Genomic DNA, 27420 nt, shown 5'->3' on the forward strand with positions numbered 1-27420 from the left:
GTATGACACTAGCTGCGGTGGTTTCCTTGCGGATGAGCAAGGGTTAGGTATGTGCTTCCAAAGATCCCGCGTGTACATTTGATCGATCCTAGTTGTGCTGAACAGAGGATTCTTCTGTGTTCTGACATTGTTATAGGGAAGACAATCACAGCTCTAGGTCTTTGCATTCTAGAACGAGTGATCCACCTTAATTATGTGACAACGATGAATGATATTCGCTCAAAGGATCCCCTACGACTGCAGAGGCATGCCACCGGTAGCGCAGAGAGAATCTGCCCAACAGAGTCCTATTCTATTAAATGTCAATGTTCTAAAGGATATATACACCTCGACCCCAATAATAACTTCGGACCCACTTTAATCATTGCACCAAAGCAACTACTCAAGACGGTACGTATGTTATCAAGAGCTTTATATTGAACATAGTGAATGAGTGTTTGGTTTAGTAGAAAAAGAGACATAACCCTATTGCTGACGATGCATGTCTAGTGGCGGGATGAATTCGAGAAACTCATCGACTCCTCCAAAAATCCCTTGAATATGAAAATGATAGTTGCGCACCCGACAGAAGGTCGCACCTATACCAAGAAGGCTTTGGAAGACCTCCTTCAAGAGGCGGAAATTTATGGGGAAAATACATCGAATTTGATTATTGGTAAGCTCACTTCTGTATTGATTCGCGCGATTGTTCTATGAGAGGTTGGTGAGCTGCGATCCGTTTTAGGAAATGCGACCTGGAAACGGAGGCGTCCATATGCAATATTTTGAGATAGTTGGCAGCTCCTGAGATGTCGAAAGCGTTCTCTACTTCTTGCAGTGCTAACGAAGGTGGCAGCCACGACATCAGGATCATTCAAGAAGCAAGTTGGTGATGTTGTGGGGAGGAAAATTAAGTGGCGCCGTGTTATCCGCGACGAACTGCACCTAGAGAAAACGCCGGGTAGGTTTAGCGTTCACTTTTACTTGAAAGAGGTTACTGACTCTCTGGGTTTGAAGCAACTAAGAACATCAAACTCATGCTTAGTGAGACAGCGAAAAGACGACGAGGTCCTACATCAATGTGGGCATTATCTGGAACTCCCTTTGAAAGAAGGTACGTTTGATACCCATGATGACCATGTCATACAATTCGCTCTTAATTCTGAATCATGAGAGCTGGAAAATGTCACACAGCAAAAATTGGAATATAAGATAATATGTCCCAGAGCTTGTAGGGCAATATAGGCGGGAAGACAGATCCTTCGAATTTGGAAAAGAGAGGAATTCGCATCGTACTTTTCCTCGTCTTTACACCACGTCATTACTCAGATAGTAGTCCACCATTAAGACGTAGCTCGCCTCTATTGTCCCACAAGCTGTGGAACAACATTATCTCACATTCCGAATTTTACAGTGACCGCACGACAAATGCTCAGGAGACTAGTATTCTACCGCTGCGCTGTTCTTTACATTTAGATCAGTGTATATTAATTACTGACACATTTATAGTCCAAAAGATCTAGCTGGTTACATTTCAGTGCTGCGAACCGGCGCCGAAAATGCTTGGGAAATTGATGGCAGGGATGAGCTAAAATTCGGACTCGCAGCCCCCTTTCAGGAAATTGACACGAAGTACAATAAGCTAATAAAAGATGCTCAAAAGGGCAAAACCCTTCGGAAAGTAGATATAGAAGGCGTCTTAGGGAAGTTCGGGAAAATTCTTCATGCTCTGATGATACGACGTACAATGTCATCGTCGGTACCACGCCCCAGTTTAGTTCTAATGCCGAAAGGAATACTGACACGAGTCACCACAGTGGTTTGGAAAAGTCTTGCTGGATGTACCCGAGAGCGAGCATCAGGACCTGTCATTTACGGTAAGTTCCGCGTACAAGAATGACTTGGACTGGCTTCGTGAGTGTGCGCAGCACAATTTGCAAAGAGCTGCTGCTGCTCGGCAAACGAAAGCTTCAACGAAGTTTTCACAGCCGAAAGCACAGTCGCGAGCATCGGGCACAGAGTACCAGAAATACGGCAGAAGATTACGGTTGGCTGCTACAATTCCAGCTATCCCAGGACTGCTGAGGAAAAAGGAAATACTTGATGACATGTTTCTTCAGGAAACAATCTTGAAACAGGGATGGTATGACAATGGCCCAAATTACAATGCATCGCCATACAAGAAATACTTGACACAATTTGTTCAGAGCAGCGAGAAGTTCACACTGATCAACCAACATGTTCTACAAGTGCTGCGTACGCCGAAAGATCCAGAAAACCCTGAGAAAATCATCATCATGAGCAGCTTTCCTGCAATGGCCTTTATTACAGCATTAGTCAGTAGCGCTTCCTCAGAACAAGCTGATCGCCATGGATGCTGACGATGTATAGTGGCTTAAAAAAGGGAAACATTCTGTGCTTTTCATTCACTCCGCCCTCAAGAATCGGGCGACCCTTGTCAACGATTTTCAAGGCGTAATGCGGGAAGACACTGATGAGGCCAAGAGGCCAAAGACTACCACCAAAGGCACGAAAGCTGAGTCAGAGAGGGACGCGGCAAGGAAAGCATCAATTCTTGTCTCAACAATACAGCTTAGTGAGTATTCCAATGGCTTCCTTCTTATGAAATACAACACTGGGGCTTTCATAGCCTCTTAGCACCATTGGAGGGCCCCATCCTAGATGTTTTCAAGCCTCTCGTGAGTTTCGTGTACTAACATATATTCAGTTGGTACTGGATTCACTATAACAAGAGCAACGCATGTAAGTATCCTCGGGTCATTTCCAGGTGCACGTGACTCATGTTATCTCACGATTAACTCCAAATTATTGCTGATTTTGAGGCAGGTGGTGATGCTAGAACCGGCCTGGATGTTAAGAGATGAGAAACAAGGTTACGCTAGAATCAGAAGATTCAGTCAGAAGAACCCCACGTTTACGTGGAAGCTGATCAACAACGACAGTTTTGTAGAGCCTCAGATTATGCAGAGACATGCTGCTCGAGGACGTTTCGTTGAGCTCTCGTTCGGGGACAATACGGACCAACAGGACTTTGGGCGGAATGCCCCGCAAGACTTCGACATCGTAGATGAAGACAAGGGCGTGGCTGGCTCGAAGAAGCCCGCTGCACGCTATACTGATAAACAGCACGAAGATTCTGATGAAGAAGTAGACGGATACTCGAGTGGTGAAGAGTTTGAGTTTTGAGGAAGAGGTTATTTGAGATAGTGTAACAGTCATGTCGTTTTCCGCTCGGGTAACTTAGAATTCCATACGTTTCTCGAGAAGATACTCTTTGGAAAACGTTTCCTAGGCCCGGCGAATCCACTCTAAGATGACCTGTTTATCTCTTGAAATTTATGATCCTTGTTATTGTAGTCTTACAGCGCAATTAAATCGTACGTTCAAATCGCTCACTTGAGATTATTGAATTGTAATCCACAAAACTGTGTTGCTTGCTTTTAAACAAGGGACCGTAAGGGAGCGTTTAAGCAGCAAAATAGGTAAGAGCTGAGGCCACCGGGAATGGCCCACTTAAGCGAGACGCGGTAACGCGTAAAAATTCTACACCCCATTTTAAAACCCTTACTACACAACAACCCTCTTAGGAATCAGTCCATAATTCAAGATGGAGACACCTCTTATCCTAAGTGATCCTATCGAGAAAGAGAATAATGAATGGCCTACCCCTGCACGTGCAGTCATTCGATCCCTACAGCGCCAGGGAAAGTCGCAACGCGAGATTGTCTCAGAGACCCATATCCCTCGAAGAACAGTACGCCGCATTCTTAAGCAGGAATCTAGTCGGAGAGAGCGCAAAAGAAAGCTCTCTAGACACCATCTCATGTCTATACGCGACATACGTTATTGCATTCGAACCATTTCCAAAAACTGGAGCTCTAGGCGCATGACTTTTGAGGCTCTCAAAAAGCAACTACCCTACCTACCCTCGGTGCGCACCATTCGTCGAGAATTAGCCCGGGCTGGCTACCGCCGCTGCATTGCATGCCCTCGACCATATATTACCCTCAAACAAGCTAGGAAGAGATATGTATTTGCCAAGGAGCATAAATAGTAGGGGACATCAGACTAGGCAGCTCATAGAGATGATGGCAAGCAAGGAGGGGACTGGAGGAAGGTTGTATGGTCTGATGAGGCTATATTTGAGACTAGGAAGAATGGCAGGATATATGTGACTAGGAGGGTAGATGAGAGGAGGTGCCCTGACTGCATTAAATCAGTCTACAAGTCAGGGAGGACAACGGTCATGATATGGGGGGCATTAAGTGTGACAGCACGGTTGGACTCAAGTACGTAGACGAGGAATCGATTAGGCTATCTCTTAGAATCTAAAGGTAAAGAGGGAAGAAAGGAAGGAAGCGCCGGAAGGCAGGGCATATATACAGGCGAGCGGTCACGTGAGCATTTCATAGCGGTCACGTGACTCCATAACCGTGACATTAAGTTGGGATTACAAGTCGCCATTAGTCTTCCTAGAGAAGCTTCCAGAACGCAAGGGCATATGTTCTAAAGCCTATCTACAGCAAGTTCTTCAGCCTATAATCTTCCCTCTCTTTGATGATCTAGGGCCGGAGTATATCTTCATGGAAGACGGGTCTAAGGTGCATAAAGGGCATGCCAAATTACCTAGACTACAGCACAATATCCGAGGGTTTAATTGGCCTCCTTCTTCACCAGATTTGAACCCTATTGAGAAAGTCTAGAGGTGGATGAAGGAGAAATTGAAAAACTTGGACTATATGCCCAAAAATAAAGTGGATTTGAAAAAGGAGTTGCAAAAGCTATAGGACCGAGTTAACCCACGTGACTTTCGCCACTACACTAAGCAATTGACTTGTAAGATTGAGGATGTAATTAAGTATAAGGGTATGGCTACTATTAATTAATAATAAGTTCCATTTTCACAGAGATTCATAAAAAGACTAAAAGATTATGATTTTTGGTAAATAAGGTCTCATTTGTTGAGTTTCGCTTAAGTGGGCCATTCCCGGTGGCCTCAGCTCTTACCAATAGCTAATATAGTGTCACACAAATTGCAAGTTTACAAAGCCGAGATCTCGACTACACGAAGCATATTATCAAACATGCCAAAAAAAATATTACCAAGTTTGCTATCAAAGATCAAATTATCAATCACTTTAATGTACTCAGAGGAAAACAAATTGAAGATAATTTAATTTAGTTGAAAAAGAAGATTTATATTGTCACGACTCTCTCCTTACCCTGGTAAGGTCACGTGGGTTGGTATGGTGAATGAAGTAAGATAGGGCAATGATATTGTAGTTAGGAAAACTTAATCAAGTTGAGCACAAAGCTCCTATCTAATGGCAGAGATGCCAGTCTTATATAGAACCTCCGTTTCCCATGCTAGCCGTGCTAGACAATCTAGCACGTCGCTGCTAGCCATGCTAGCCGGGCTAGCAGAGCTAGCACATCACGTGACGCTCGTCTCGTGACCTGCTGGTCGCTCATTCCTTCATCCAATAAGCCGTCTGGTTGTTTACCCCATTAAACAACCAATGATCCCGTATGTTCCCTGGGCCTGTGCGTGCCCTAGGACATGTACGCCCAGGATTCCCCTGTATCCTAGGATCCCACAGGGTCCCAGGAACGTGATCGTGACATATATATTAAAATTGTTTCAAATATTTAAAACATTATATATTAAACGTAAACGTTAATTTATGTAATATTATTAAATAATAATTTTACGATTAATAAATGCTTTAAATGTTTTAAATGATTTAAATTCTTTTTTCCCCTCTTTTTCGCATTGTATTTATTTACTGAGAACATTAATTTGAAATAAACAACTTTCACTTGTTGTTTCTAGCTCGCTGCTTTTTCGCTTTTTTCTTCTTCCATAAAACTCATGTTGAAGTAAGCAATAATATGGTGGACAATAATAAAGTGGGCCGCAGTAGATTGATAATTAATGCCAAAGAAAACACCCTTATTATCCACAAATCAAATTTTTTTTGGTATCGTCTGACGAATTCTCACTAGCGCTCAGCCGTACTGAACATTATTTCCACCATATTACTGTTGATTAATTACCAATCGAATAAAGTCTCTAGCAGTATACCAATAGTTCGTTAAACGTGATTTTACATGAGTTTTGATACAGTGAAATGAATTTATTTGTCAAGTGATACTTCCCTTATTCAAGATACACAAACAACGCAACCCTAAACCCCCTCCCTAGCCCCAACACCCTCCACCTTCTCCCCATCCCCCTCCTCCGTCCTCTCAACATAGCTCTCCTCCTCCCGCTTACTACTAACAAGCCCCTTCCTCCCCCCAATCTCTCTCTCCAGATGCACCTCAACATGGTTCGTAAAATACTTACTCGGATCCCTCACACACGCCGCACAAATCACCGCAATGATACCAAACGGGATACTCGCCAACCAGGTAATCCGGAACCCGTACGCATACCCGTATCGAGCCGCCGTTACGCACTTCGCGAAGATATCTGTTGACACAGTCGGGAACGCAGCGGCTTGGCCGGGGACGCCGAGGATGGTGAGACGGACGGCCTTGATGAAGCTAGCTGTGCTGGTGGCGTTGAGGGCTACAGAATTGGAGGCGAGCGTTGAGGTGATGCGGGAGGAGACTTGTTTTGTGGCTGTTTGGCTGAAGATGGAGGAGAAGATCACGGAGCCGATACTACCTCCGACACTTCTGAATGTTCCGATCAATCCAATCGCAACGCCGAGATCACGTTGCGGGACGTGCAAACTGGCTGTCGTATAACAATTAAGAGTAATCCATCCAAATGGCAACATGGCGAGGAACTGGACTGCCATGAGCCAGTTGAGGTTTGTGGGTGTTATGAGGGCAGCCAAACCGAAGAAGAGTGCTTGCATGAAGTTTGCAAAGATAAGTTGGAGGTTGACGTGTCTGATATATTGGACGAGAGCGGGGATAACGACCCCGCCGATAAGTTGGCCAGATCTGTAGTCAATGTAAATAGAAGGTCATCAGGGACGACCAAGGGGACATACCCAGAAGGGAGAGAGTAGACGCCGATCTTGATCGCATCTGCTGTATGAAGGTAGAGGATCGTCTGAGCATTCAGCGCCGAAGCAGCGAAGAACACCATCCCGGCAACAAAAACAAGTACAATCAACGACGAGAACTCCCGAAAACTCTTGAATAGATACCAAGGGAACAATGGATCCTTCGCAAGTGTAAAGTCATACGCGAAAGCCGCGAAGAAAGTAATCAGCCCAAGGATCAAAGCAGCAATCGTCCCGGTAGCGCCCCATGCGTACGTATTGCCACCAGAGTTAAGGCCAAATAGGAAAACGACCAGGCCAGTGACGAAAAGGGCGGCGCCAATGAAATCGAGTTCTTTGAACTCTTGCCATTTCGTCTTGCCATCAGGCCGAGGATGACTTGGCGGAAAGTAGACAAACAGCGTTCCAATAAAAGAGAAGGCGCCATATCCGATGGCAACGTAGAACATGATGCGCCAAGTAGCATGAGATATCATAGCATTGGCGAGGAGTGTGCCTGGAATCCAACTCGATAGGTTGAACTCCGTCCACGCTAGGCCGGCGCCACGGTACTTGTTAGGGAGAATCTCAGATATGCCTTGTTACTGTTAGTATTCCTCATCACAAGATATCGGCGCACTTACCAGCACAAGCAACAGAAACAGTTCCAATTGATGCCCCAAGAATGACTTCTCCGGCGATAAGTTGATTCATAGATTGAGCAGTCCCTGCAATGATGCCGCCGAGAATCGTAAGAAGTTGGCCAGTAAGAATAACATATCGTCTCCCAAAGATATCAGAGACTCTTCCCGCAATTGTGAAGCCGACAGCAGCGGCAGCACCCCATCCGGAAGGAATCCAAAAGTCGATGTTTGCTCCTCCAAGCTTTTCGGAAAGCTGGACCAGAATTGGAGTAGCGAGGATGAAGCCGAAGATGATTGGACCCGTGAAGCTGGTCCCCAAGAACAACGCAGAAAGGACAACAGATAATGTCAACTTCTCCGCATGCTCAGGATTGTCTTCCAATGCAGCTTTGTGTGGATCCTCATAGCCTAGGGGTATGTCACGATGCTCAGAGTGAGCCATATCGATCTCAGCCTCAATGGCATGCTTATGTGCCTCGTTGTCTTTCATGATGTTGGTTTGGACTCAATCGCAATGTGGTTTGTTGACTAGAAGAGCTAAGTCAGAAGAGGAAGGATCCGATGCTCTGGGACCCAGTTGAGAAAGCATGTTTTATTTACAGGGGATTCAATTAGCCTGTTGCGGGGCCGAGAACGGGACCCCGCAAGACCCACCATTGGATCCCAGACTTTCTGGGGTACATGTGGGGTGACGAACTGGACTTCTCTTTCTGGGACTCTGCGTACCATTGCACTGTCTCATGCTTCTCGGGTAAAAAGAAAACACGAACTGGGAAAAGATCGTTGCTGGACAGAACGTAAATGTTGAAAAGGATTTATAGATCTTGAAGGCGATTTGAAAGCTTCAAAACATTGCTAAACTGCACCTTACGCAGCCTCTGAACGAATGCGAATGCGAATTCTAGATATGAATCTAGATGTGGGGCCTCAAGTGGGTTTGCCTTCCCAAGACCTAAAGAAATAGCAGATTTCCACAGCTGAGCTTTAAGTCGCGACTCGCGACGAATCTCGGGAAGCTCGCCTTTTTATCTATTCCCGAAATGGCGGCGCTACCCCTCAATAATCGGGGCAGCATGATTCTATATCAATGGGACTTTGCTCAAGGCTTGAAACAAGCCACTAAGCCTTGAATGGTTCTCGATCAAGAGTGGGGATCTTGAAGCATCACGCATAGCAACATGGCAATCATTGATAGTCTTTCGCCAAACAGTGCATTGATTCTATATGTGGGACTTGCAGTTATCATTGCGTACCCCATATGTCTCACAACATATCGTCTTTTCTTCTCGCCGCTTAGCAAGTTACCGGGTCCATGGTCAACCAGAATAAGTGTTGTTTTGGAGACCAACGCCCTTAAAGAATAGCGACGAACGCAATGGGTTGGGTCATTATTTGCCGAGAATTCTGACGCCGTATGCATACGCACAAGCCCGAACTCTGTGTCCTTTAACCATCCCGATGCTGTTAAAGCAATCTACGGTATGTTGAATTCCGCTCAATGGAGCAATGACTAAAACAATACAGGCCATGGAAAAGGTGTAGAGGGCTTCGGGAAATCCAGCTGGTATGATGCCTTCAATACTACAGAAGAGTCTCTCTTCTCAACTAGATCGAAGAAGCGTCATGCTATGAAGCGTAGAATGGTTGCGCACGGCTTCAGTGCCCAGTCTCTCCAGCTTTTCGAGCAATTCGTTGATGAAATGATGGAGAAGTTTATGGGAAAGATGGACGAGTTCGCTCGGACTCAACAGCCATTTGATATCTACTTCTGGTTCGAGCTTTTCACGATGGACTTGATGGGCGAACTTGCTCTTGGAAAGAACTTCGGCGCAATAGAAGCTGGCAAGCCTGCAAAGTATTCATCACTCGTTGAACAATCGCAGAGATTCTCAAACATCAGTGGTGTGCTTCCATTCGGAAAAGCCAATGTGAAAGTATTGAGCTGGGTGCCAATACCGAGGATCCAGGAATTATGGAAAGCCCGTGTCGAGTACTTGGAATTTGCCAGAACAGCGTTGGAGAAACGTTTCCGAGATGACAGGAAGGAGTTGGTTCCGAGCGGAAAAGCTCGACAAGATATCATGCAGCGCTTCAGTACGTCAAATACTACCCTTGTTTGGTATCCACTTTAGGAGCTGAGATTCTCGGGACTGTTCTCGGGAGCTACTCTTCAAAGAAGATGTTGTCTCAACTCTTCGGATGAGCTCCTCGAATCCTAAATTCCTGTCAAAAGTGTATATTGATTTGTCAATAGTCGAGGCTCGAGACCCAGAGACGGGCCATAAGATGGACTTTGCAGAGTTGCGTGCAGAGACTTCATCCTTGATGTAAGTATATCTTATGAATCAGATTAGCACTTTCTGATCATAGCAGGGTGGCTGGCGCCAGTACAGGGTCTGTAACAATGAATTGGATGACTTACTACTTCTGCAAAAATCCGGAAGTCAAGAATCGCATCATCAAAGAACTAGAGAACATGTTCCCCGAGAACGTTGATGGAAGTCAAATTCTCCCTTTCGTCAAGCTGCAGAAGCTTGCTCTTCTTGAGAACGCCGAGATAGAATGGTACGTTGGAATCTGCTCCCGAGATTTCTGGCAAAGCTGTATACTGAATTACCCACAGTCTCCGACTCCACCCACCCATCGGCTACTCGATGCCACGCGACACCCCTCCGCAAGGAGCCGTCATCTGCGGCCATTACATCCCCGGCGGAGTAGCAGTCGGCGTTCCCGCTGCTATCATTGGTCGTAACGAAACCGTATACAAAAACGCAAACACCTGGTCCCCCGACCGCTGGACCGACGAAACCGCCGACCTTGCAACCATGAAGACTTGTTTCCTCGGCTTCGGCTACGGCAGCAGACAATGCATCGGCCGCAACGTAGCTAATCAATTCGTGATGAAGATGATGGCGACGCTGTTGCTGCGATATGAGATTGAGTTGGAGGATCCTGGGTTGGTGCTTGGGACGAAGGAGTTTACGATACAGAAACCGGATCGGAAATATAATGTGATTATTCGGCCGAGGAAATCGTAGACGCAAAGTTGGGATGGGATTATTTGAGTAACGAGTAGGAGTGTTGGTTGGAATGGGAAAGGGTTCCACACGCTAGTGCTTAGTTTGGATCTGAGACAGTGACCAATCAAGTAGGAACGACGCTAGAAGAAGCTTGAACTCGGTATAGATTAATCAAACTGTGCAATCCATAACAATTTAAACACAAATTTTGATTCATCATGCCAGACCGGGTCACTGGATCGTGCTCCACTTTTTGAACGGGAACGGAAGACCACAGAAATAATAAGAGTGAGAGTAAGGAGCGTACCATCGCAATACTGATGCATTCTATTCAGAAGAAAGAAAAACTATATACAGAAGTGAATATATACTGTTGAAAGAAAAACGAAAGTCTTTTGGATGCCTGCTCATGCCACACATATCCTCGGGATAAAACCACGGTCTCTTCGCTCTTTATATGCCTACAAACATTGGGAGTAGTATGCATTCGCGGCCGTGCAAGTGTAGCCACCTGCGCAAGTGGTTGCACCAGTCCATCCGACACCGCCACATTGTGCGTAGTGGGCGGCTCCACCGCTTGAAGATACGCTGGTGCTGGTAGGGACTTGGACCTTAGTCGAGGAACCAACGACGACGCTGGAGCTTGTGCCTGATGATCCTCCGGATCCGCCTGACGCGAGAGTGCCGGTGTAGGTAGAATTGATAGCACCGACCTTGATGTTGGAGTAGATGACATAGGAGCTGGCCTCGGAGGATTCGATAGTAGCAGGGACACCGGAGGTGGTGGCGCAGGTTCCACGAGCGACACCGGGCTTGGTGGCATCTCCAGTAGCTGGGTCGTTGCTGTCGAGCCAGAGCATTTGGTCTGCGTAATCATCCCAGAGGGAAAGGACGAGGACCATACCGGTCTTGTAGGCCTCGCTCATAGAAGAGAAGCCTCCGTGAGCATCGTAGTCGTTGGTGTCTCCGAAAGCGGTCTTCTGGGCCTTGCAGAAGGTCTCTGTGATGGAGTTTCCTGAGACGCCAGCGATGTTGGACTGCGAGTTGGGGATGACCTTGCCATTTTGAACGTAGTAGCGCTTGATCTCATTGAGATTACCGGTGGCAGTTCCATCATCAGTCAGGAATTGGGTGACGACAGTGAAGACTGAGTTGGTATCAACGGTCATGCCAGGGCCGTAGAAAGTGGTGTTGCCCATTCTGTAAGAGTTGAAATCGCATCCATCGGGATCAGTGGTACCTCCATATCTATCGGTAGAGTAGGTACCGCCACAGGCGTTGCCATCGCATCTTGTCTGAGTGACATTGTCGGAGGAGTGAGGAGTCAATGCAGCGGAGACGGAGTTTGCTTCCCAAATATCCATCTCGGCACAGCATGAGCCATACTGTCCTGTTCCAGAGTTGGCACTGTTGGAGTCTGGAGTCCATCCCTCAACATTGGCCTATAATTTGTAAGCTATATGTTAAGTTCCCCGTCAAAGGAATGCATACTTGGCCGTTGATGAACTTCAGATCACGTGGGCACTGAGAATCACAGTATCCAACTCCATAGGCAGCACCGGCCTTATTAGTAGGGTACTGCGAGACACCACCATCGGCAGCCATGCCAGACATGTAAAGCGCACCGTTCAGACCACAAGGAAGATGAGAAACATCAACACTGACTACTGTTAGTTAAGCGTTGCAACGTGTAGGAGCAGACCTACTCGAAGGTGAATTCTTGGTTCAATAGGTTGAACATCTGGTAATGAGTATCGTCGGCCATCAAGAAGAGACGCGAGCCGACGTTCTTGTTCGCTCCCGAAGTAACGAAGTCCAACTTCAGCGAGCTTCCACTGGCTGTAACACCATAAGTGCCAGTATAGTCGGCTCCGTCAAGAGCGCAATTGGTGGCGCAAGTAGCATCGTCTGGGCACAGAGTTGCATCCCAAGTGTTTCCGGTGTAGCAGTTAGTTGATCCAGAAGTTGAGTGCAACCACCGCCAGTTAGAATCCATGACAACCTTGCCATTGACAGTTGTGCAAGAACCTGGTGCGGTACACTTCTGCCATGTCAAAGGAGGGTGAGTTTCGGTTGTGAGGGTACCGATTTGCTGTGCGCGAGCAACAGCGAATAGCGAAGAAGCAAGAGCGAGCTTAGAATACATGATGAATAGTGAAGGAAGGACTGAAGGAGGCTGATGGTCATGCAGGAAAAGTTTGGGGTTGAGGAACAGAGCAGCTTATATACTGAGTCGCATCGGAACAAGAGTACCGCCAACCATGAGGCCATGAACCACCAGAAATCTGTACTAGACAAGCCATCCATGAGGCCTCAAGATCTACTGGAGCTCCGGCTCGACGGGCCCTTCGGATTGACGATCTCGCAACGACAAAAGGGGCATGAGGCTGGGTCGCTCCATGCGGTCCGACTAGGACTAAAATTGGAGGCAACTGCTGCGGAGCAAGTCACGATGCTCACTACCACTCTTACCAGCTCACGAGAAGACTTGGTGGAGAAACATTGTTGCGCGTCACGGGCCACATACCGCGGGTAGATTAATTCTTCATACACTAGGACCGCACATGGTCAACTGCAGTAAAACAAACGCTACCGGATCAGTTGACCGACGTTTAATATAAACAACGTCGAGGTCCAGGTTCGGCTAGGGCATTGGCCTTTTGATTGACCTTTGATAGGTTGCCAAGGTTTTCTCCGCATCGCTGCCCCTTTTTCGTGGCGGGGTCAAGTTACTTTTCAGATGCCCTAATCGGAGTCATGAGCTCCTTGGTGGTTGGAACTTTGCAAAAAATTCGTGAGATGACAACTTGAGTAAACGTTGAAAGTATGATCTCTCCACATAGAGAATGCCATCAAAGAATGATCCTATCGAGGCCAGGCATTGTGATCTGATTTCGCACTAATATTAAGGGTGGTGCTACAGTATCAGGTGTATAATAGACTTTTTAGATGGGTACCGAGGCCAAACAGGGATGCTCGCCAAACGCGGGGATAAGGTTGTTTAAATGCGGATAAACTCGCGGGAACAGGGATATTAATGAGGTACGAAAACCGGCGAAACACAGCTGCCGGGAAACGCGAGAGTTTGTCACCTGCCTTTGACATTGGCCAGAAGGGGTGGTACAAAAACTGGAGAAGTGATCTAAGCGAAGCCCATTAGAGCTCACTGCCACACAACTTAGACCAGAAGGGTCTTTTACTCCTGACGGCAATACTCGCCCCGTTATTCCTCGAAGAGGGATGGCAGACTCCACTGCAGCGGCTCTCCGGGATGGAATCCTCCTTAATTAATTGAAGCGCAAGCAATCTTTTGCTCCAAATGGCTGGCCATGCCATCCGACGTCAAATTTTGCCTTGGCAGGAGTAACGTGAACGTTTGTATGTTTGGTGGGGTGTGTCTCACCCTCTATCTCAACCCACTTATTCACTATGAAATTGATAGACAGGTGTCCTAACCGAATGCAGGGCCAGTTTGGAAGCACTTTCGCCGAGAGGATATATATTGAATGGGCTTCTTGGCAAAGAATACTCGGGTCGAAGGATATTTAGGCAGGACCGCCTCATTTCAACTCTGACGACAGCTAGAAACGAGTACCATGATAGAAGCATTTCCACAGACAAGTGGTACATTGGAAGGCTTCTTGGCAAAAACTTTCGGGTCGAAAGATGATTAGGCATGATTGCCTCATTTCAAGTCTGACGACAGCAGAAGTGAATGCCATGAATATGAGACGGGTGAGTGATGGGTGAAAGTTGGAAGAGGCTCCAACACTTCCTTGCGTGGGTTGGTACGCAGAAGTTGCCACACCTTTGGTGCGGGATGATCTTGCGGGGGTGTCGGGTGTTGAAGTGGCTCAGCAAGCTTGGGGCGTACTTGCCAACTACGGAAGTCCGTTATCTGAAGCGTCTGTAGTGAAGTTGCTCAGTCGTCTTCTGTGACCACAAGAGCGCCGGCTAATCATGGATTCATTTGTTGCGCTCGCACCGGAATTGAAGTCGGCCCGTAATCGTCGCGCTTGCGTCGAAAGACGATATCCGCAAGCTGGTAGTTGGCTCTTCGCCACAGTTCATGGTTGAGAAGAAGTAGGTCGGCAGAGGAGTGGTTCAGAGATTGGGTCGTCCTCGATATGCCCAGTCATAATATCGTCCTGCATGAAATCACGCCAGAATACGTCTCCAGCAACGTCTTTCCGTGTCGCGTATATCATCTGACCAGCTTTGGTGACCTGACCGAATCCCATGCGAGCCGAATGCCATACGTTAGCAATAGCTTTCAATGCGCCGGCATTCATTCGAATCTGCTCCTTCAGCTCTTGTTCTGGAGAGATGATGGGCAAGGCTGACCACATCGAGAGATGGACGATAGAAGACATTGTCAAGGCGCATACAAAGAAGTGCGTGTGATTGATCAACGGTGTGGGTAGAGCCACAAGCCGGCTCACGTTTGCCGCTGCTTGAGCCGTTTTTATTGTATGCATATTATCCACAGTTGGTGCTAGATCGACGTGTTCGGAGCAAGAAGTAATGGTCTGGACAGCGAGCACTTCAAGTTTCGCGTAGTGGCGGTGAAGTAGCATCGAACTCCTAGAACACTGTCTCAATGCTGCTTTGTGAGAAGGGTGAAGGCACTTACACATCAGTGATCATATGCGCCTGAAACAGCATCTCATCGAAGTCACTTGCCTCATCATAGAAGTCTCTTTTCGACTCAGGGAGATGTAGTTTCCAAGCTGTAAGGTATGCTTCTAGTCTGTGGATCGAGACGTTGTCGGGAAAATGACCGCTTATTGATTGTATGATTCTATCAAGATTGCGCGCCGCAGCTATCCGATACGTGTAGGAAGACCATTCAATATCATCGTCGGTAAAGCTGTCCTCTTCGAATTCTTCGAAAGTATGGAGGGGAGGGATGAGCTACTCAGGTCAATAAATTTATTTTATCGTGCAGGTTCCACTCACGCCAATGTCGAAATATCTTGCTTCGCATGGTAGGGGTACGAACGAATTCCAGTCCTGGAAGTAGAAAGCTCTTCGCCCATGAAAACCAGCTACCATCACACATACGACATTCAACTCATGCCATGAACGTCTGAGACTTTCTTCGCAGACCGAGGAGCCTTGCCCGTTTGCAAGTGCGTATTCTCTCGTGTTCATGCCAATGTCCAGAGCCATGTGTTGGGCTCTGACCAGTATCTCTACTGCTTTAACTTGTTCACCACCACCATCTAGTCCCAACGCGTAGAGCAACAGTGTCTGAACCATGGACGCATCTCTGACTGGTGGTGAGACAACGAATGATTCTAAATCTGTAGCGTATGGATTTGTAGATAGCCCTGAGACGTATCGAGAGCCAACATAGCACATGGCGGTAAGGAGATGATCCATAGGGCGTGCTTTGAGGACTTGGAGGAATTGATGTCGAGGAGGCAAGAAGGGGTGCGATTCATAGAAGTAGCGGTAAAATGCATCTATACACCGTTGACAACTGCGACCATCTGAGGTCGCCAGCTCAGAGCTTTTGCTGGTCAGGTACGTGGACGTGAACATTGCTCCAAACGAGGTTTCGAACGTTGAGCTAGATGAAGAAGTAGGCTCAGGTATCGAAAGTTGATTGTCATTGATAGACCCTGAGGTGTATGGTAATTGATTACTGGCTTTCGCAATAGAGTTATCGTGCACGGGAGCAGAACTTCTCCCACGCGCACTTGAGCCTCTATAGCCTCGACGCGATTTGAGATAGACACATGTGACTCCTTGCGAAGCACAGCGAGAGCAGACTCGAAGTCCATCGCATTTCAGATGTTTGCTTCGACACGCGACACATGCTGAATTGATAGACACGCGATCAGACATCGAAGGATGTGCTTGCCGGCCTGGTGACTCCGGGGCGTCCGGCGTGTTCGCACCAGTTGATTTATTTGAATCTTCTTCGTTGGTATCCATATTGCTCATTGGTAGCACTGAGAGTGACAAAACGGTAGACGCAAAGTTCTGTGAGGTCCAACAACAGTAACGTAACACATAAGCCTCAAAGGAAAGAAGAATGAAGGAAGTACAAGAGACTTGAGATGGGGCAAAGAAAGAAATGAGAGGCATTGCTGCTGAAAAATCAACATCAGAATCTGGCTACTGGTGAAATTCGAATTGCAGCATAATTGTGGCACTCGATGAGGCGTTAGCGTTTTGTGGTCGCCTATCAATTGGCCCAACATTTGTCGGCGAGCAAACCCACTTCAGGTCGGCGACCCTGAAAGCATATTGCATGACTAAAGAGACGATCGCTCACTTGAATCAGTTGTGGTCCTTATGGATGTGTCAATTGGTCGCGACTCGAGCTCTTCGAATGACGCTCCATGACTCAAGTTGAACGTTGATGGAGTATAACAAGGTCAAGAAAGCCCGACGGGAGATGAGGCTTCTGCACGTGACTGAGATTTTGCTTCTGTATAAGGTTAGCGTGGATTTTGGAGTTTTATCAGCCCTAGCCGGTCGAGGGTCCTCGTCGAGTTTCACGAAACACATCTCTCAAGTTTGTCCTGGGACACGTAAACGCTCAGCGTAAGCTGCAAGTGACCTTTGAGGTGCCAGTACTACCGAGTTCCTTCATGTAGGACGACAACGGAAGTCAACACGCGCTGACTGCCAACTACTTGTGCAACTCTGCATCTGGAGAGGCTATATTTGAGACATTCCAACGGTATCTCATATTGTTGATCATGTCTGTACTAGGTCATGAACGTTTACTTATATCTCGCCAGTGTCACAGCTGAACACTAAAGAATAGGACGTCGGCTGCAACATGTGATGCCAGTCATTTTTGTACGACCCTTTTCGTTATCTGCTGAATATAATTCTTTTCCACTTCACGGACTCAAGTTAAATTCGAGTCCACGACAATACTAGCGAGGCAGTCTCATAGCAAACTTTCCTATCTTCCCACCACTTAATCCTTCCAACGCCAAATCTTGTAACTTTTCTTCCCCACACCCACAACCTCTCACTCAACTAAACACAAAACTCATCAGACTCCTCGCCGGCACCGTAGCATTCACCAACCCCTCCCAAACCGCCAAGTACTCCCCACTCCCCACATCAACCCCCTCATTTGTCGTAACCGGCAACACGACACCCCCCTCCCTCGCCCCCTCAACCCTCATACTAACCGTCACATTCGCCCACCCCTTATTGATAACCTGCACCGCGATGCTCTTGATCCCACTCCGTCCCACGTTCGCACTCTCAAACGCCGAAACCGAGAAATCTTCCCACGCCGCCGACGAATTCGCGTAGATGCGTCTCGAATCCGGTTTCACGTAGCGGCCAAAATGCGCGAATGCCCACAGCCGTTTCGAGACTGTGTATGAGTTCGTGGTGGAGTTAATTCGGATCAACATATCGGACCCCGAACTCTCTTCTGCGCCCATCCAATGCAGGAATGCCGAAACATTAGCTTTCACCAGACTGTCCTGGATGTTGGTTGCCCAGACAAAGCCATCGACTTCTGTGCCGTCAGTCGTGGTGACGTCCCCCGTATCGTCGTCGGTGGTATTGACTGCGGAGTCCCAGAGCGCAGTGAAGGGGGTTGTGAGGTCTGACCATTCGGTTTGCCAGACGGGGAGGGAGGTTTTGAGGGGGTCAGTTGGGGCGGCGCTATAGCCGTGGGCGGAATAGACTGATAGATACTTTTCTCCGGAGGCGGATTGGAGTTCTGAGAGTGTGGCGCCGGCGATTGACCAGCCGGTGTTGTCGCAGCAGACTAGTTTGACGTGGGAGAAGTTCGAGGATTGGAGGGTAGGGGCTAGGATCTTGAGGAAATCTACGGCTTGGGAGCCGTTGGAGCGCATTCCGGCATAGGAGGGAGAGACTGTTCGCTTGTTAGCTTTATGAATACCAAAAAAAGGGTGAGCTTGGAGCTAAGGACTTTGGCTAGACTAAGGAAATAAGTACCGGAATGAGAATGAGACTGACTATCCGGTTCATTCAAGAACCCCAGATGCGTAACATTAATCCCAGCATCCTGATACTCCCTCAAATACTGCACCAAATAATTCGCAAAATGCTGTCTCCAATCTCCCGTCCCGCACTTCGTTCCCGTCACCCCACAAAGATAGCCTCCATCTTGGTCATTCTCGTTGCTTTTCATGTACCAAGGCGCAGACCACGCTGATGCATAAAATGTTTGCACCCCATACTTTTGAGCTTGTTGAGAGAGCCAGACTTGAGAACTGTCGTTGCCGTTCCAGGCGTATGTGGCGGTCCCGTTTGAGATGGATGTCGAGGGAGGATTTGGTTCGATGCTTAGCATGTAGTCTAATGCTGTGCTGTTCGACGATCCGACTCCGTTCCGAAGGATGGTTAGACCAGCGCCGACGCTGTCATCAAAGAGCAAATCGAGGATTTTGCTTTGGGTAGCATTGGGGAGGTGGTATATTGATGCGGCGCGGTTGAAAGCTTGGGAGATTCCAAAGCCAGAAATCGTTTGGTATGTTTGGGATGTGGAGACATTTACTGTAACAACTGGCAAAGCGGCCGGATCAGTTGAATCATTATCATCTTGTGCTCTTACCAGTGCGAAGAGCACCAAAAAGAAAAGAGATGTTGAGAGCATTTTGAAGCTTGCAAATGCCAAATTACTCGAACAGATTCAACTTAATCAACAAGACAACAACGGGTCGAAACAGTACCTCAGGACATCTAGATACATTTATACTGCCAAGGAAAACTTTTCAAGCTCGCACGTGTATGTTCGTGTTTTCAGTTGTCATACACCCAGAGCCAGATTAAGTCCCGTTCAGGCTGTGTTGAAACATCGTGAGAAAAACAAAATGGAACGTTTCAGCAAAGGTAGCCTTATGCTGGGAGAAAGCAAAGTAGAGTACTTAGTCAATGGGGGTATTGCCGTGAAGATTCTGTTCGTACGGATGAGGAGAAGGACGCGAGTCCCAGGACTAAAATATGGGGAAAGGGAAGACAAGCCACATGGCGTTTTCCCCTGGTAAGGCTCGGCAATGAATGCCGATACAGAGCTGTGGGGAAATGAAGGCCGTGTTCCAGAAGACTTCTGGGGATTGAGGCTGAATAGAGATTTGCTCGGTATATCAAGAGAAACCACCTGGAAGTGCTGGGATTCTCAGGATCATGTGACGGTGTTCGACAAAATGCATTCATTACCCCCTTTCTTACCCTGCCAGCTCAGGTCTTGTCGCAGGACTTCCTTCCATCTCTGGCCTCCAATTTTGTGGCACTGTGGCCGGCATCTCAGCAGGCGGAACTGGTTGAGCCCCAACATAATTCTTCTTATCCTCCTGTGTTCTTCCAGACATGTTATTCTCCATCAATTCGTAAGGCTCAGTTCTTGCCTTAGCCTTCTTCCTTCTCTTCAAAATGAAGAATGCGATAAGCAAAAGTATAGCGAGACCGCCGAGTGCTGCGCCTACTCCTATTCCTGCCTTCGCTCCTGTTGATAACCCGCTCGATCCAGGATTAGATGTTGCTGATGGCGTCTGAGTGGGGCTCGTATTTGCAGTTGACGTAGTCTTAGAGGACTTTGTTGCCGTAGCGGACGATGATGAGGAGGACGAGGACGCAGTAGCTGCAACCGTAAACGTAGATCCGAGCGCGCTAGTTCCTGATTTTTCCTCCTCAATCTTCAAGAAGAAAGGCTGTCCAGGAATTGCTTTGTTTCCCGGCGTCCATGTGTACGCGTTGGAGGAAATTCCACCTGCGAATTAAGATCATCAGCTGTATCCTCTCCATAAACGGGCAGATCTTCGCGAATGAGATGGCACAGGGGAACAGGAGGATAACAATCCGAGAAAGGAGCAAAGACGTACTCGAGATATTGCCAACAAGACTCGGATCCGCCAGTGTCCCATTGTCCAGAGACAATGTCAATGAAGCGCCAGTCGAAGCGCCCGTCCAAGTTACCTGGAACGGAGTTCCGCTCACGATCCCCGTCCAGTTATCGACCGTGAACTTCAATCCCTCCACCAAACACCATGACTGAAAAACACAGAGGACCAAACCCGAGCCTGGCGATATTCGCATCGTGAATACACGAGAAACGTCAAAGAAAGAGGACAACAACAATCACGAAAAGAAAGGTTAGTCTGCCTCACATGCGGATCAGATAAGGACGAGAACGGGAGCTGACGAGGCAATCCTCGCAGAGCTGAATTGGCTTAAGGCAGGATCAACCGCAGCAATTGGAGGGAAATCTCCTTGCTCCTGAGCTCAGCCCTCCAATAATAGCCATCTTGTCGTACCCGATACTCAAGGGGGATTAGCATTTGGGGTAAGAGATGACCAAGTTCCAACTTTGCGTGCAGCAGGAGGGACTTGGCGTAGGATCTTCGTCTTGGCTCAATTTGGTGCGAGGATGGCGGTTATCGAATCGAATACCCGTCTTGGCACGACATGCGGGGGATTTCTGTAGCCTGAGGCATGTACATGTATATGCATCTCTAACTAAGATACTACTGTACTCGCTACTCGTATTTACCATTTTCGGTAACCAAGGGATCGGGGCGATCCGAAAGGCTATCATTTTGGGGAGCAAGCTTATGAGAAGGGGGCAACCGATGCTAATTTTTTCTTTTCCGCCTATAAGTCGCATTTGATCTCCTCACTTGACCTCTCAACTTAACTACACTCTGAACCTACCTACTACCTCTTTTGTTGTATACAGACACACTCTCTCAGACTGCAATCCTGCCAATTTTCTCGCCCACCTCCTCTTCTAGGATAGGAGATAAACGTTTTTCAACATCTGACGTTCGGAACGAACTTGCGAAAATCCTCAGCGAAAAGAAAGCTCACATGAACAAAGAATATCATACTTCTAAATCTTAGATTCTCAATAATATCGCATTCCCAAATGCTACCTAATGCCATGCAAATCATGCCCCATCCCCATCCATACACCCCAAACGCCATCAATGCAGCCAATCCCTAAGCACCCTACCTCGGCCTCCTCAATGGATGAGCTTCCGTATTTCTACCACATCACAATCAGCATACAAACCCCACTAACAACACAAAAGTACTTACAATACGTATTCATCCAAGCTCACCACATCAAACGTGCTATAAAGCAAATAGAAATACTTCAACGTTTCCGCCAGCCAGAAGCTCTCCATCTCATTCACTTGTGGTGGAGCCGCACTCAGCACATCTTGGATGGCAGAATGTGCTAATTTCGTTTTGGTGTGTGCCATGATGGATTTAAACATTGTCCATCCGCTGTCGGCCCAGTAGGTATCGCCTGTGATACGGTAGAGGATGAAGACTGATTCGATTGCTTCGGGTCTGTTTACTGGTTAGCTTTCAATTGAAATACGGAAAAAATGAGTCTACGTACCTCAGAAGATACCGAGCATCTTGTACGGAAGCAAATCCTGGAGAAAGCTTGTTGGTCATGATCCGCTCACGAATGATCTCCTCTTCAGCATATCTGTCAATCGCATTATACCACTTCTTGGTATCCCATTTGCAGCTTGTCTTGTTCTCGCAAGCCACCGCCGTGAGAGTTTCGGGCATGATTCCAGTCACGGTATTCTTGTAAGCCCAAACACAACCATCTGCCAACTTAGCACCATCATCCACGTCCGCTGGTCGATTGAAGACCTTGCCTGCAATAGCAAGCATACCACCAGAGAAGCAAGTCAAATGCTGAAGCTCAGCTGTGCGTCTCGGTAGATTATCTCCTTGAACCGAGACTGCCCCCGAGATAAGAATATCCTCCTCTGTGACGGTCATTGGTCGGAAGAACAAGTACTTCTTAGCCACTTCCACGAACTTCTCGTACATCGTTCGGTAGGATCTCATGGTCCCCCCGAGCAGCATGAATTGCTTCGGTAGGTACTCATATGTGGAATCGGCCAGTGCTCCAAGTGTAAATTGCTCGTCCATTCCCGCCCATGGTGTCCCGAGTAAACAACTCTCGTTGAATTTAGTCGCATCTACCATAGAAGGCCACATTCCAGGCAAGGCTGTCTTATCCTGCCATTTCTCAAGCTCGTCCATTACACGCTGGATAGCATCATAGTACTTATCGTTTCCTGTAATTTGCGAGAGACGAGTGAACTCCAGAGACAAGGAGCCTAGGACAGCAAGGACAATAGAACCACTAGGCAAATGAGTGTTGGCATACTCATTCGTTCTACATGAGGTCAGTACTCATCCTACCCGAGATTTCAAGGAAGCAGAACATACGCAGACCATTCATAATGCGGCGTAGGCATCCGATTCGGGGTATCAAAGGCCGTAAACAGAATCTCCGCAAGCTCAACCGCCTTCTGCACCAAAATCGTGTACTTGCCCCCACTAATATCAAACGCCGAAAGCAGGCCTCCCAAATGTCGAATCGTCGTCTCGAACAAATTGACCTGGCACCCCTGGGTATTTGTAAAATCAATATTCCTCAACTCCACCAAGGACAGCTCAAATTCGTCTTTCAAGCCCATAATCCATAACGTATCCAACGCATCCACCATCGTAGCAGCCCACCCACAGAACGGAGACTTGTACCCGCCTGCAATGGGCATCAACTCATCATGCCCCCAAGCATCTTGCTTATACCCCCTCCACGCATGCAAGAACTCATCCTTAACCTCCTGCAACCTCCCCTCTCTCAACTTCTTATCACCCACCGACTCCACCACCGGCGCACGCTGAATCTTCGGTATCTTCCGCGGCGACTGCTGAGGAAGTCGAATCGTCTTCTCCTGCAGCGGGTACCGTTCTGGTCTTATAGGAATCGGTACATAATTAAACTCGAACTTCGGCTCCCCCAGCCCACTTTCCCTCACAAAGAAAACGACCACGAGCACGATAACGGTCAAAACCAGACCTCTCGTCAATCTGCGAGTTGTCGCCCGCGGGAAAGGGGACGTCTGCCATTCATCATCTTCATTAGCTCGTTTCACCTATACAAGAAGAAGGAGGAGAAGGCGAGCCTACCATGAAAGGCGAGATTTCGAACTTGCTACAGCTTCCAGCAAGCTTTTAAATAAATCTTGCTGTAACGAGATCCGCAATAACGATAGAGCCAGATAGTCGTTGCCAAGCAAAAGTCACGTCCCCGTTAGTGAATTTGCCGTGTAACGTCCCTCGTCTCAGTTTGTGCCTGCGATGGATGAATCTCGCGGCTGATTTGCTGTCCGAGCTCGGTGCCCATAGTTCTATTGACTTTATCCATGATCGCGATTGGGAAGGAGTAAGTCGTTGAAAAGATGTAGTATTGTCGGAGGAAGGAACATCTCTTGGGATGATACTTGTTTATATGTAGTTGGGATTGTCGCGAGTGAGTGTTGATGTCGGTCGGGGTTGTCTTTCGCAACGGCTGTTCCCGCCCGGACCCCTGGATGGTGGCCCTAGCGTGCAGATGGCCCTGAAGTTGCAGATCTCATCTAGGGCGAGAGAATTAAGCTTCTTGAGGGTTCAATTGTTGAAGCTTTGCACATCATTGTGACACAATATGATATCTAGAATTGAATCCTAACTGTACCAATAATGTATCTTGGCAATGTTAGGTATGTAGGTATGATAGGTAATTGCAGATTGTCAGATTGTCTTTTCTTTAAGGTTATCCACAAGAAGCATCTCTGAGGCACAATGACCAACAACAAAAACCACGTCCTTGACAAAGATATCATATTCACTAACCATTTGCTAAACAGAAAAAAGTTACTAATATTCAATTCATAACCAACACTTCTCAACCCTCCCTCTCAATCTCAAATCTCAACCCCAACATCCCCCGGTGCAAAAGTAGCAAACTGGGCCATAACATCCCTCTGCTCGCTCTCCGTCAACGGCCTCCCCTTCCCCGTCATAACATTATCGAGCGCCTTCGCCAACATCCTCAAATAATCCACATAATACGCCGGCGTGAACGTATTAAAGAACTCTGCCTCCTCATCGAACGGATTGCTATCATCCCTCTATCAGCACCTCTCCTCCCTCAATACCAATACTCGAAAAAGAAAAAGCAACTCACGAAAATGTATGAATACTCTTCGTCGGCACAATAACATAATCGCCCGCCTTCGTATCAATATCCTTCGTCTCCTTACTGCCCCCCTTCGCATCGTCCGCCAGGATGACCGTGAACCGCAACCGCCCCTTCGTCACGAAGAACGTCTCGTCGTGCATCCGATGCCACTGCTTCTCATCAGCCCCTCCAATCCTCTCTCTCACACCGCAACCTCATCCAAGATCACGAAAAGAAAATCAAACATACATGAATAGGCGGCCCCTTACTCCCCGGCTTGATCGTCAAAATCATCGTCCCAATCCGATTATCCGTATTCCTACCATCCTCCAGCACCCGAATGGTGAGCGGTCCCATCTTCAGGATCTCGCCCTCGAAACCCTCTCCGTCCTTGACGAGCGAGACGTCCGTCCAGTTGAATTTAGCTGCCATCTCTTTTGCTCTGTCCGTGGTGAAATCGAGGGGAACGAGCTTGACTTATATAGACCTCTGTAGCAAACAAAAAAGCTCAAACGGAATCGTACGTTGGAGTTGCACTGCAGCCAGCGGGGTTGCGCTGCATCTATCTGCTTAAAGGCCAGCTAGCTACCCCGCCACCGACCCGCGATCTACGCCGAGACCGAAATCCGCAGCTCCCTGCGCTTCAGCCCTGCGACGCTACGGACATGGACATGTATGTTTCAGCTGGGGAGTTGCGATGCGAAAACGCCGCCAATGATACATCAGATGGCGTGTACGAGCAAGAAGATTTCGTTAATTGATTTGTTTGGTAGCAGATACGAGGTGTGGTGAGCTGCTGAATTCAGAGCACGGGATGGGGGGGTTGGAAACGCGGGAAGCGGTTTGTTAAAGTGAGTCTACGGACATCACGGACTTTAGAATTGACTACGTTCGATGATACAAGACGATCGATGCTCCAACACCTTCCCAACATGATCTATTATCGAAACCAAGACCACTAATACAGAAAAACCGCCTCTGCCACTCTTTTTCAACATCATTCCTTACTCGATACCCGCAGCACATCTATCATCCTTCAGGGAAACAATTATCCGCCAGTTCTGCCACTAAATGACCTGGAATGGATAGTTGTCCTTCCTTCTCAGACAACAACTTCAATGTGCTACACTGGTAGTCGCTCATGATCATCTTTAATCTGGGCTCCAAATATCGTGGTGGCGTGATCGACAACATCGGGTCCAGGAGCGAAGCACCTCTCTGGTTCGAAGGTACTACTATAATCCTCTCCAGCTCAAGAAATGTTCTCGTAATAAACGGGACATTCTCAGAGGAGTCAATCCATTGCCTCATTCCAGTCCTCTTATTGCGAGCCTTCGCTTTCAAGCCTGCCAGGATTGGATTCAGAACGTTGCAGGAAGCTGTTGGGATATGGAGAACATGCGACAGAGTCACGGACGTAGTTATTAGCTCGCCTGATGAAGCCACGGGTCTCTTGAGGCTGAGAGTAATATCACCAATGCCAGCCACACTATGCAAAATTCCTAGCCCGTTTCGAATAGAAGTATGTTCGGCATATTGCATAGTGGCAACTGCAACTCAAAACGATCCAATCACGATATAAGGGATTCGGGTTCAGCTCGTGGGGGCTTGTCGATGCATAATATGGTGCAAAATGTGGACCCGTAGGAGCGAGTAGACTCGCGTGACTAGGATACAGGACGGGTTCGAGGGACTTCGGCTAGTGGCTGCTGACTTGTGGATGTCGGCTTCAAGCTCAGCCAGAATGGATGTGTAGTTGCAGGTCCCTGGCTTAAAAGCTACATGTGAATCATTTTTTTCTGATGCAAATCTTGGGCAAATCTCCATGTATATTCCAGCTCAAAGACTCCTGGATTCGTCTGCGGTATGTTCCGGGTTGAAGAAGGTTGTATGACTTCTTCTCTATACGCTGATTGAGCACTAGGTGGCGGAGTTGGAAGCAGCGAGTATTGACTCTGCCTTTGTAGGACACCAGGGTTGACAGGGGCATTGAACGTCTGGGTCGGTAGACGGCCATTCTGGACAATCCCCAGTCCTTTCATCTGTCAGGTTCTGCTTCTCGGTCATAGAGCTGGGGGTCAAGACGTGCCTTCAGGAAAATCGTTCACGACGGGTCCTTCAGAGTCGTTAGCGCCAGCATTGAGTGAGTGGAGTCGAGGAGAAGATACAAACTTTGTTGGCCATAGTTACCAAGGTGTTTGCTCATACTGCCTCAAGGAAACGAGAACTATACGACGGCCAGTGCTTTTCCAGGGGATTTGGACGTGCTAGACTTGATCTGCGACTCGGAAAAGAATACTGGTTCTGTAAATAAATTGGATTTGGTTAATGATTCGGTGCACAGTTGATTGATGTTGCAGGAGAAAGATTGAAAATTGAGCTGACGGGAAATGGGTAGATCGTAGTCCATGGTTCCTTCCTGCTTTTCTTTCTCTGTGTGAAAGTCGTCATTAGCTAGTATCTAAGGAATAGGCAGGTGCGATCAAGAACCGAGACGAGCTCCAAGGTGGTACTTGTCGAGCATTGTAAGTGATGAAATCATGGTACCATTATTCGAAAGTCCATTGCAAACCTCAGCTCTACTAAGTAACCACAGCTTCTTCGTTGTGAACGATAATTGTCTCCTTGCGGAATCAATGCTCACTTTGCATTATCTCACCACCTGCTCCTCAATCCAAGAAACCTCCTTCTCCTAATCACCAAAACATACATCTCCTCAGTTGCCTCTCCAACACCTCACCCAACCCTTCTTTGCTAGCACA

At 47.6% G+C, this 27420-nt stretch overlaps 10 protein-coding genes across 10 annotated transcripts; 2 read left to right on the forward strand and 8 right to left on the reverse strand.

Moving 5' to 3' along the window:
• The first annotated feature begins 151 nt into the window (after positions 1–151).
• On the forward strand, positions 152–3385 carry LY89DRAFT_57418 (uncharacterized protein). Its single transcript, XM_018208725.1, has 8 exons — positions 152–655; positions 836–940; positions 997–1093; positions 1489–1738; positions 1797–2315; positions 2371–2575; positions 2708–2742; positions 2827–3385. Exons 1-8 carry the CDS (start codon positions 541–543, stop codon positions 3184–3186), a joined length of 1686 nt encoding a protein of 561 aa, XP_018071921.1. The 5' UTR covers positions 152–540; the 3' UTR covers positions 3187–3385.
• A 2803-nt stretch (positions 3386–6188) lies between these two features.
• Positions 6189–8135, reverse strand: LY89DRAFT_781753 (MFS general substrate transporter; the record flags this gene model as incomplete). The annotated part of the gene is made up of 3 exons (XM_018222511.1): positions 6189–6957; positions 7008–7599; positions 7646–8135. The coding sequence occupies 3 exons, from the start codon at positions 8133–8135 to the stop codon at positions 6189–6191; spliced, it is 1851 nt and encodes a 616-aa protein (XP_018071922.1).
• A 1033-nt stretch (positions 8136–9168) lies between these two features.
• On the forward strand, positions 9169–10683 carry LY89DRAFT_584083 (cytochrome P450; the record flags this gene model as incomplete). Its single annotated transcript, XM_018209250.1, has 3 exons — positions 9169–9764; positions 10019–10210; positions 10269–10683. Coding segments are annotated over 3 exons (1203 nt in total), but the record flags the coding sequence as incomplete, so codon positions are not given.
• Positions 10684–11126: 443 nt separating this feature from the next.
• Positions 11127–12811, reverse strand: LY89DRAFT_668883 (cellobiohydrolase precursor; the record flags this gene model as incomplete). The annotated part of the gene is made up of 3 exons (XM_018213058.1): positions 11127–12107; positions 12157–12325; positions 12372–12811. The coding sequence occupies 3 exons, from the start codon at positions 12809–12811 to the stop codon at positions 11127–11129; spliced, it is 1590 nt and encodes a 529-aa protein (XP_018071924.1).
• Positions 12812–14732: 1921 nt separating this feature from the next.
• Positions 14733–16050, reverse strand: LY89DRAFT_583976 (uncharacterized protein; the record flags this gene model as incomplete). Its single annotated transcript, XM_018209241.1, has 3 exons — positions 14733–15249; positions 15299–15579; positions 15625–16050. The coding sequence occupies 3 exons, from the start codon at positions 16048–16050 to the stop codon at positions 14733–14735; spliced, it is 1224 nt and encodes a 407-aa protein (XP_018071925.1).
• A 1616-nt stretch (positions 16051–17666) lies between these two features.
• On the reverse strand, positions 17667–19273 carry LY89DRAFT_583916 (glycoside hydrolase; the record flags this gene model as incomplete). The annotated part of the gene is made up of 2 exons (XM_018209238.1): positions 17667–18529; positions 18634–19273. The coding sequence occupies 2 exons, from the start codon at positions 19271–19273 to the stop codon at positions 17667–17669; spliced, it is 1503 nt and encodes a 500-aa protein (XP_018071926.1).
• A 285-nt stretch (positions 19274–19558) lies between these two features.
• LY89DRAFT_57489 (uncharacterized protein) lies at positions 19559–20829 on the reverse strand. Its single transcript, XM_018208772.1, has 2 exons — positions 20499–20829; positions 19559–20386 (listed from the first exon to the last, which is right to left on the reverse strand). The coding sequence occupies exons 1-2, from the start codon at positions 20710–20712 to the stop codon at positions 19845–19847; spliced, it is 756 nt and encodes a 251-aa protein (XP_018071927.1). The 5' UTR covers positions 20713–20829; the 3' UTR covers positions 19559–19844.
• Positions 20830–21319: 490 nt separating this feature from the next.
• On the reverse strand, positions 21320–23956 carry LY89DRAFT_615756 (putative endoplasmic reticulum mannosyl-oligosaccharide 1,2-alpha-mannosidase). Its single transcript, XM_018210737.1, has 6 exons — positions 23626–23956; positions 22879–23558; positions 22025–22825; positions 21715–21972; positions 21504–21661; positions 21320–21450 (listed from the first exon to the last, which is right to left on the reverse strand). Exons 1-5 carry the CDS (start codon positions 23626–23628, stop codon positions 21625–21627), a joined length of 1779 nt encoding a protein of 592 aa, XP_018071928.1. The 5' UTR covers positions 23629–23956; the 3' UTR covers positions 21320–21450; positions 21504–21624.
• A 445-nt stretch (positions 23957–24401) lies between these two features.
• On the reverse strand, positions 24402–25015 carry LY89DRAFT_583974 (RmlC-like cupin; the record flags this gene model as incomplete). The annotated part of the gene is made up of 3 exons (XM_018209240.1): positions 24402–24597; positions 24665–24828; positions 24908–25015. 3 exons carry the CDS (start codon positions 25013–25015, stop codon positions 24402–24404), a joined length of 468 nt encoding a protein of 155 aa, XP_018071929.1.
• Positions 25016–25504: 489 nt separating this feature from the next.
• Positions 25505–26224, reverse strand: LY89DRAFT_684592 (uncharacterized protein). The gene has a single exon (XM_018214911.1). It carries the CDS (start codon positions 26198–26200, stop codon positions 25688–25690), a length of 513 nt encoding a protein of 170 aa, XP_018071930.1. The 5' UTR covers positions 26201–26224; the 3' UTR covers positions 25505–25687.
• Between the last annotated feature and the right edge of the window lie 1196 nt (positions 26225–27420).

The sequence above is a fragment of the Mollisia scopiformis genome (genome assembly GCF_001500285.1).
Source record: "Mollisia scopiformis unplaced genomic scaffold LY89scaffold_11, whole genome shotgun sequence".
NCBI classification, from domain to species: domain Eukaryota; kingdom Fungi; phylum Ascomycota; class Leotiomycetes; order Helotiales; family Mollisiaceae; genus Mollisia; species Mollisia scopiformis.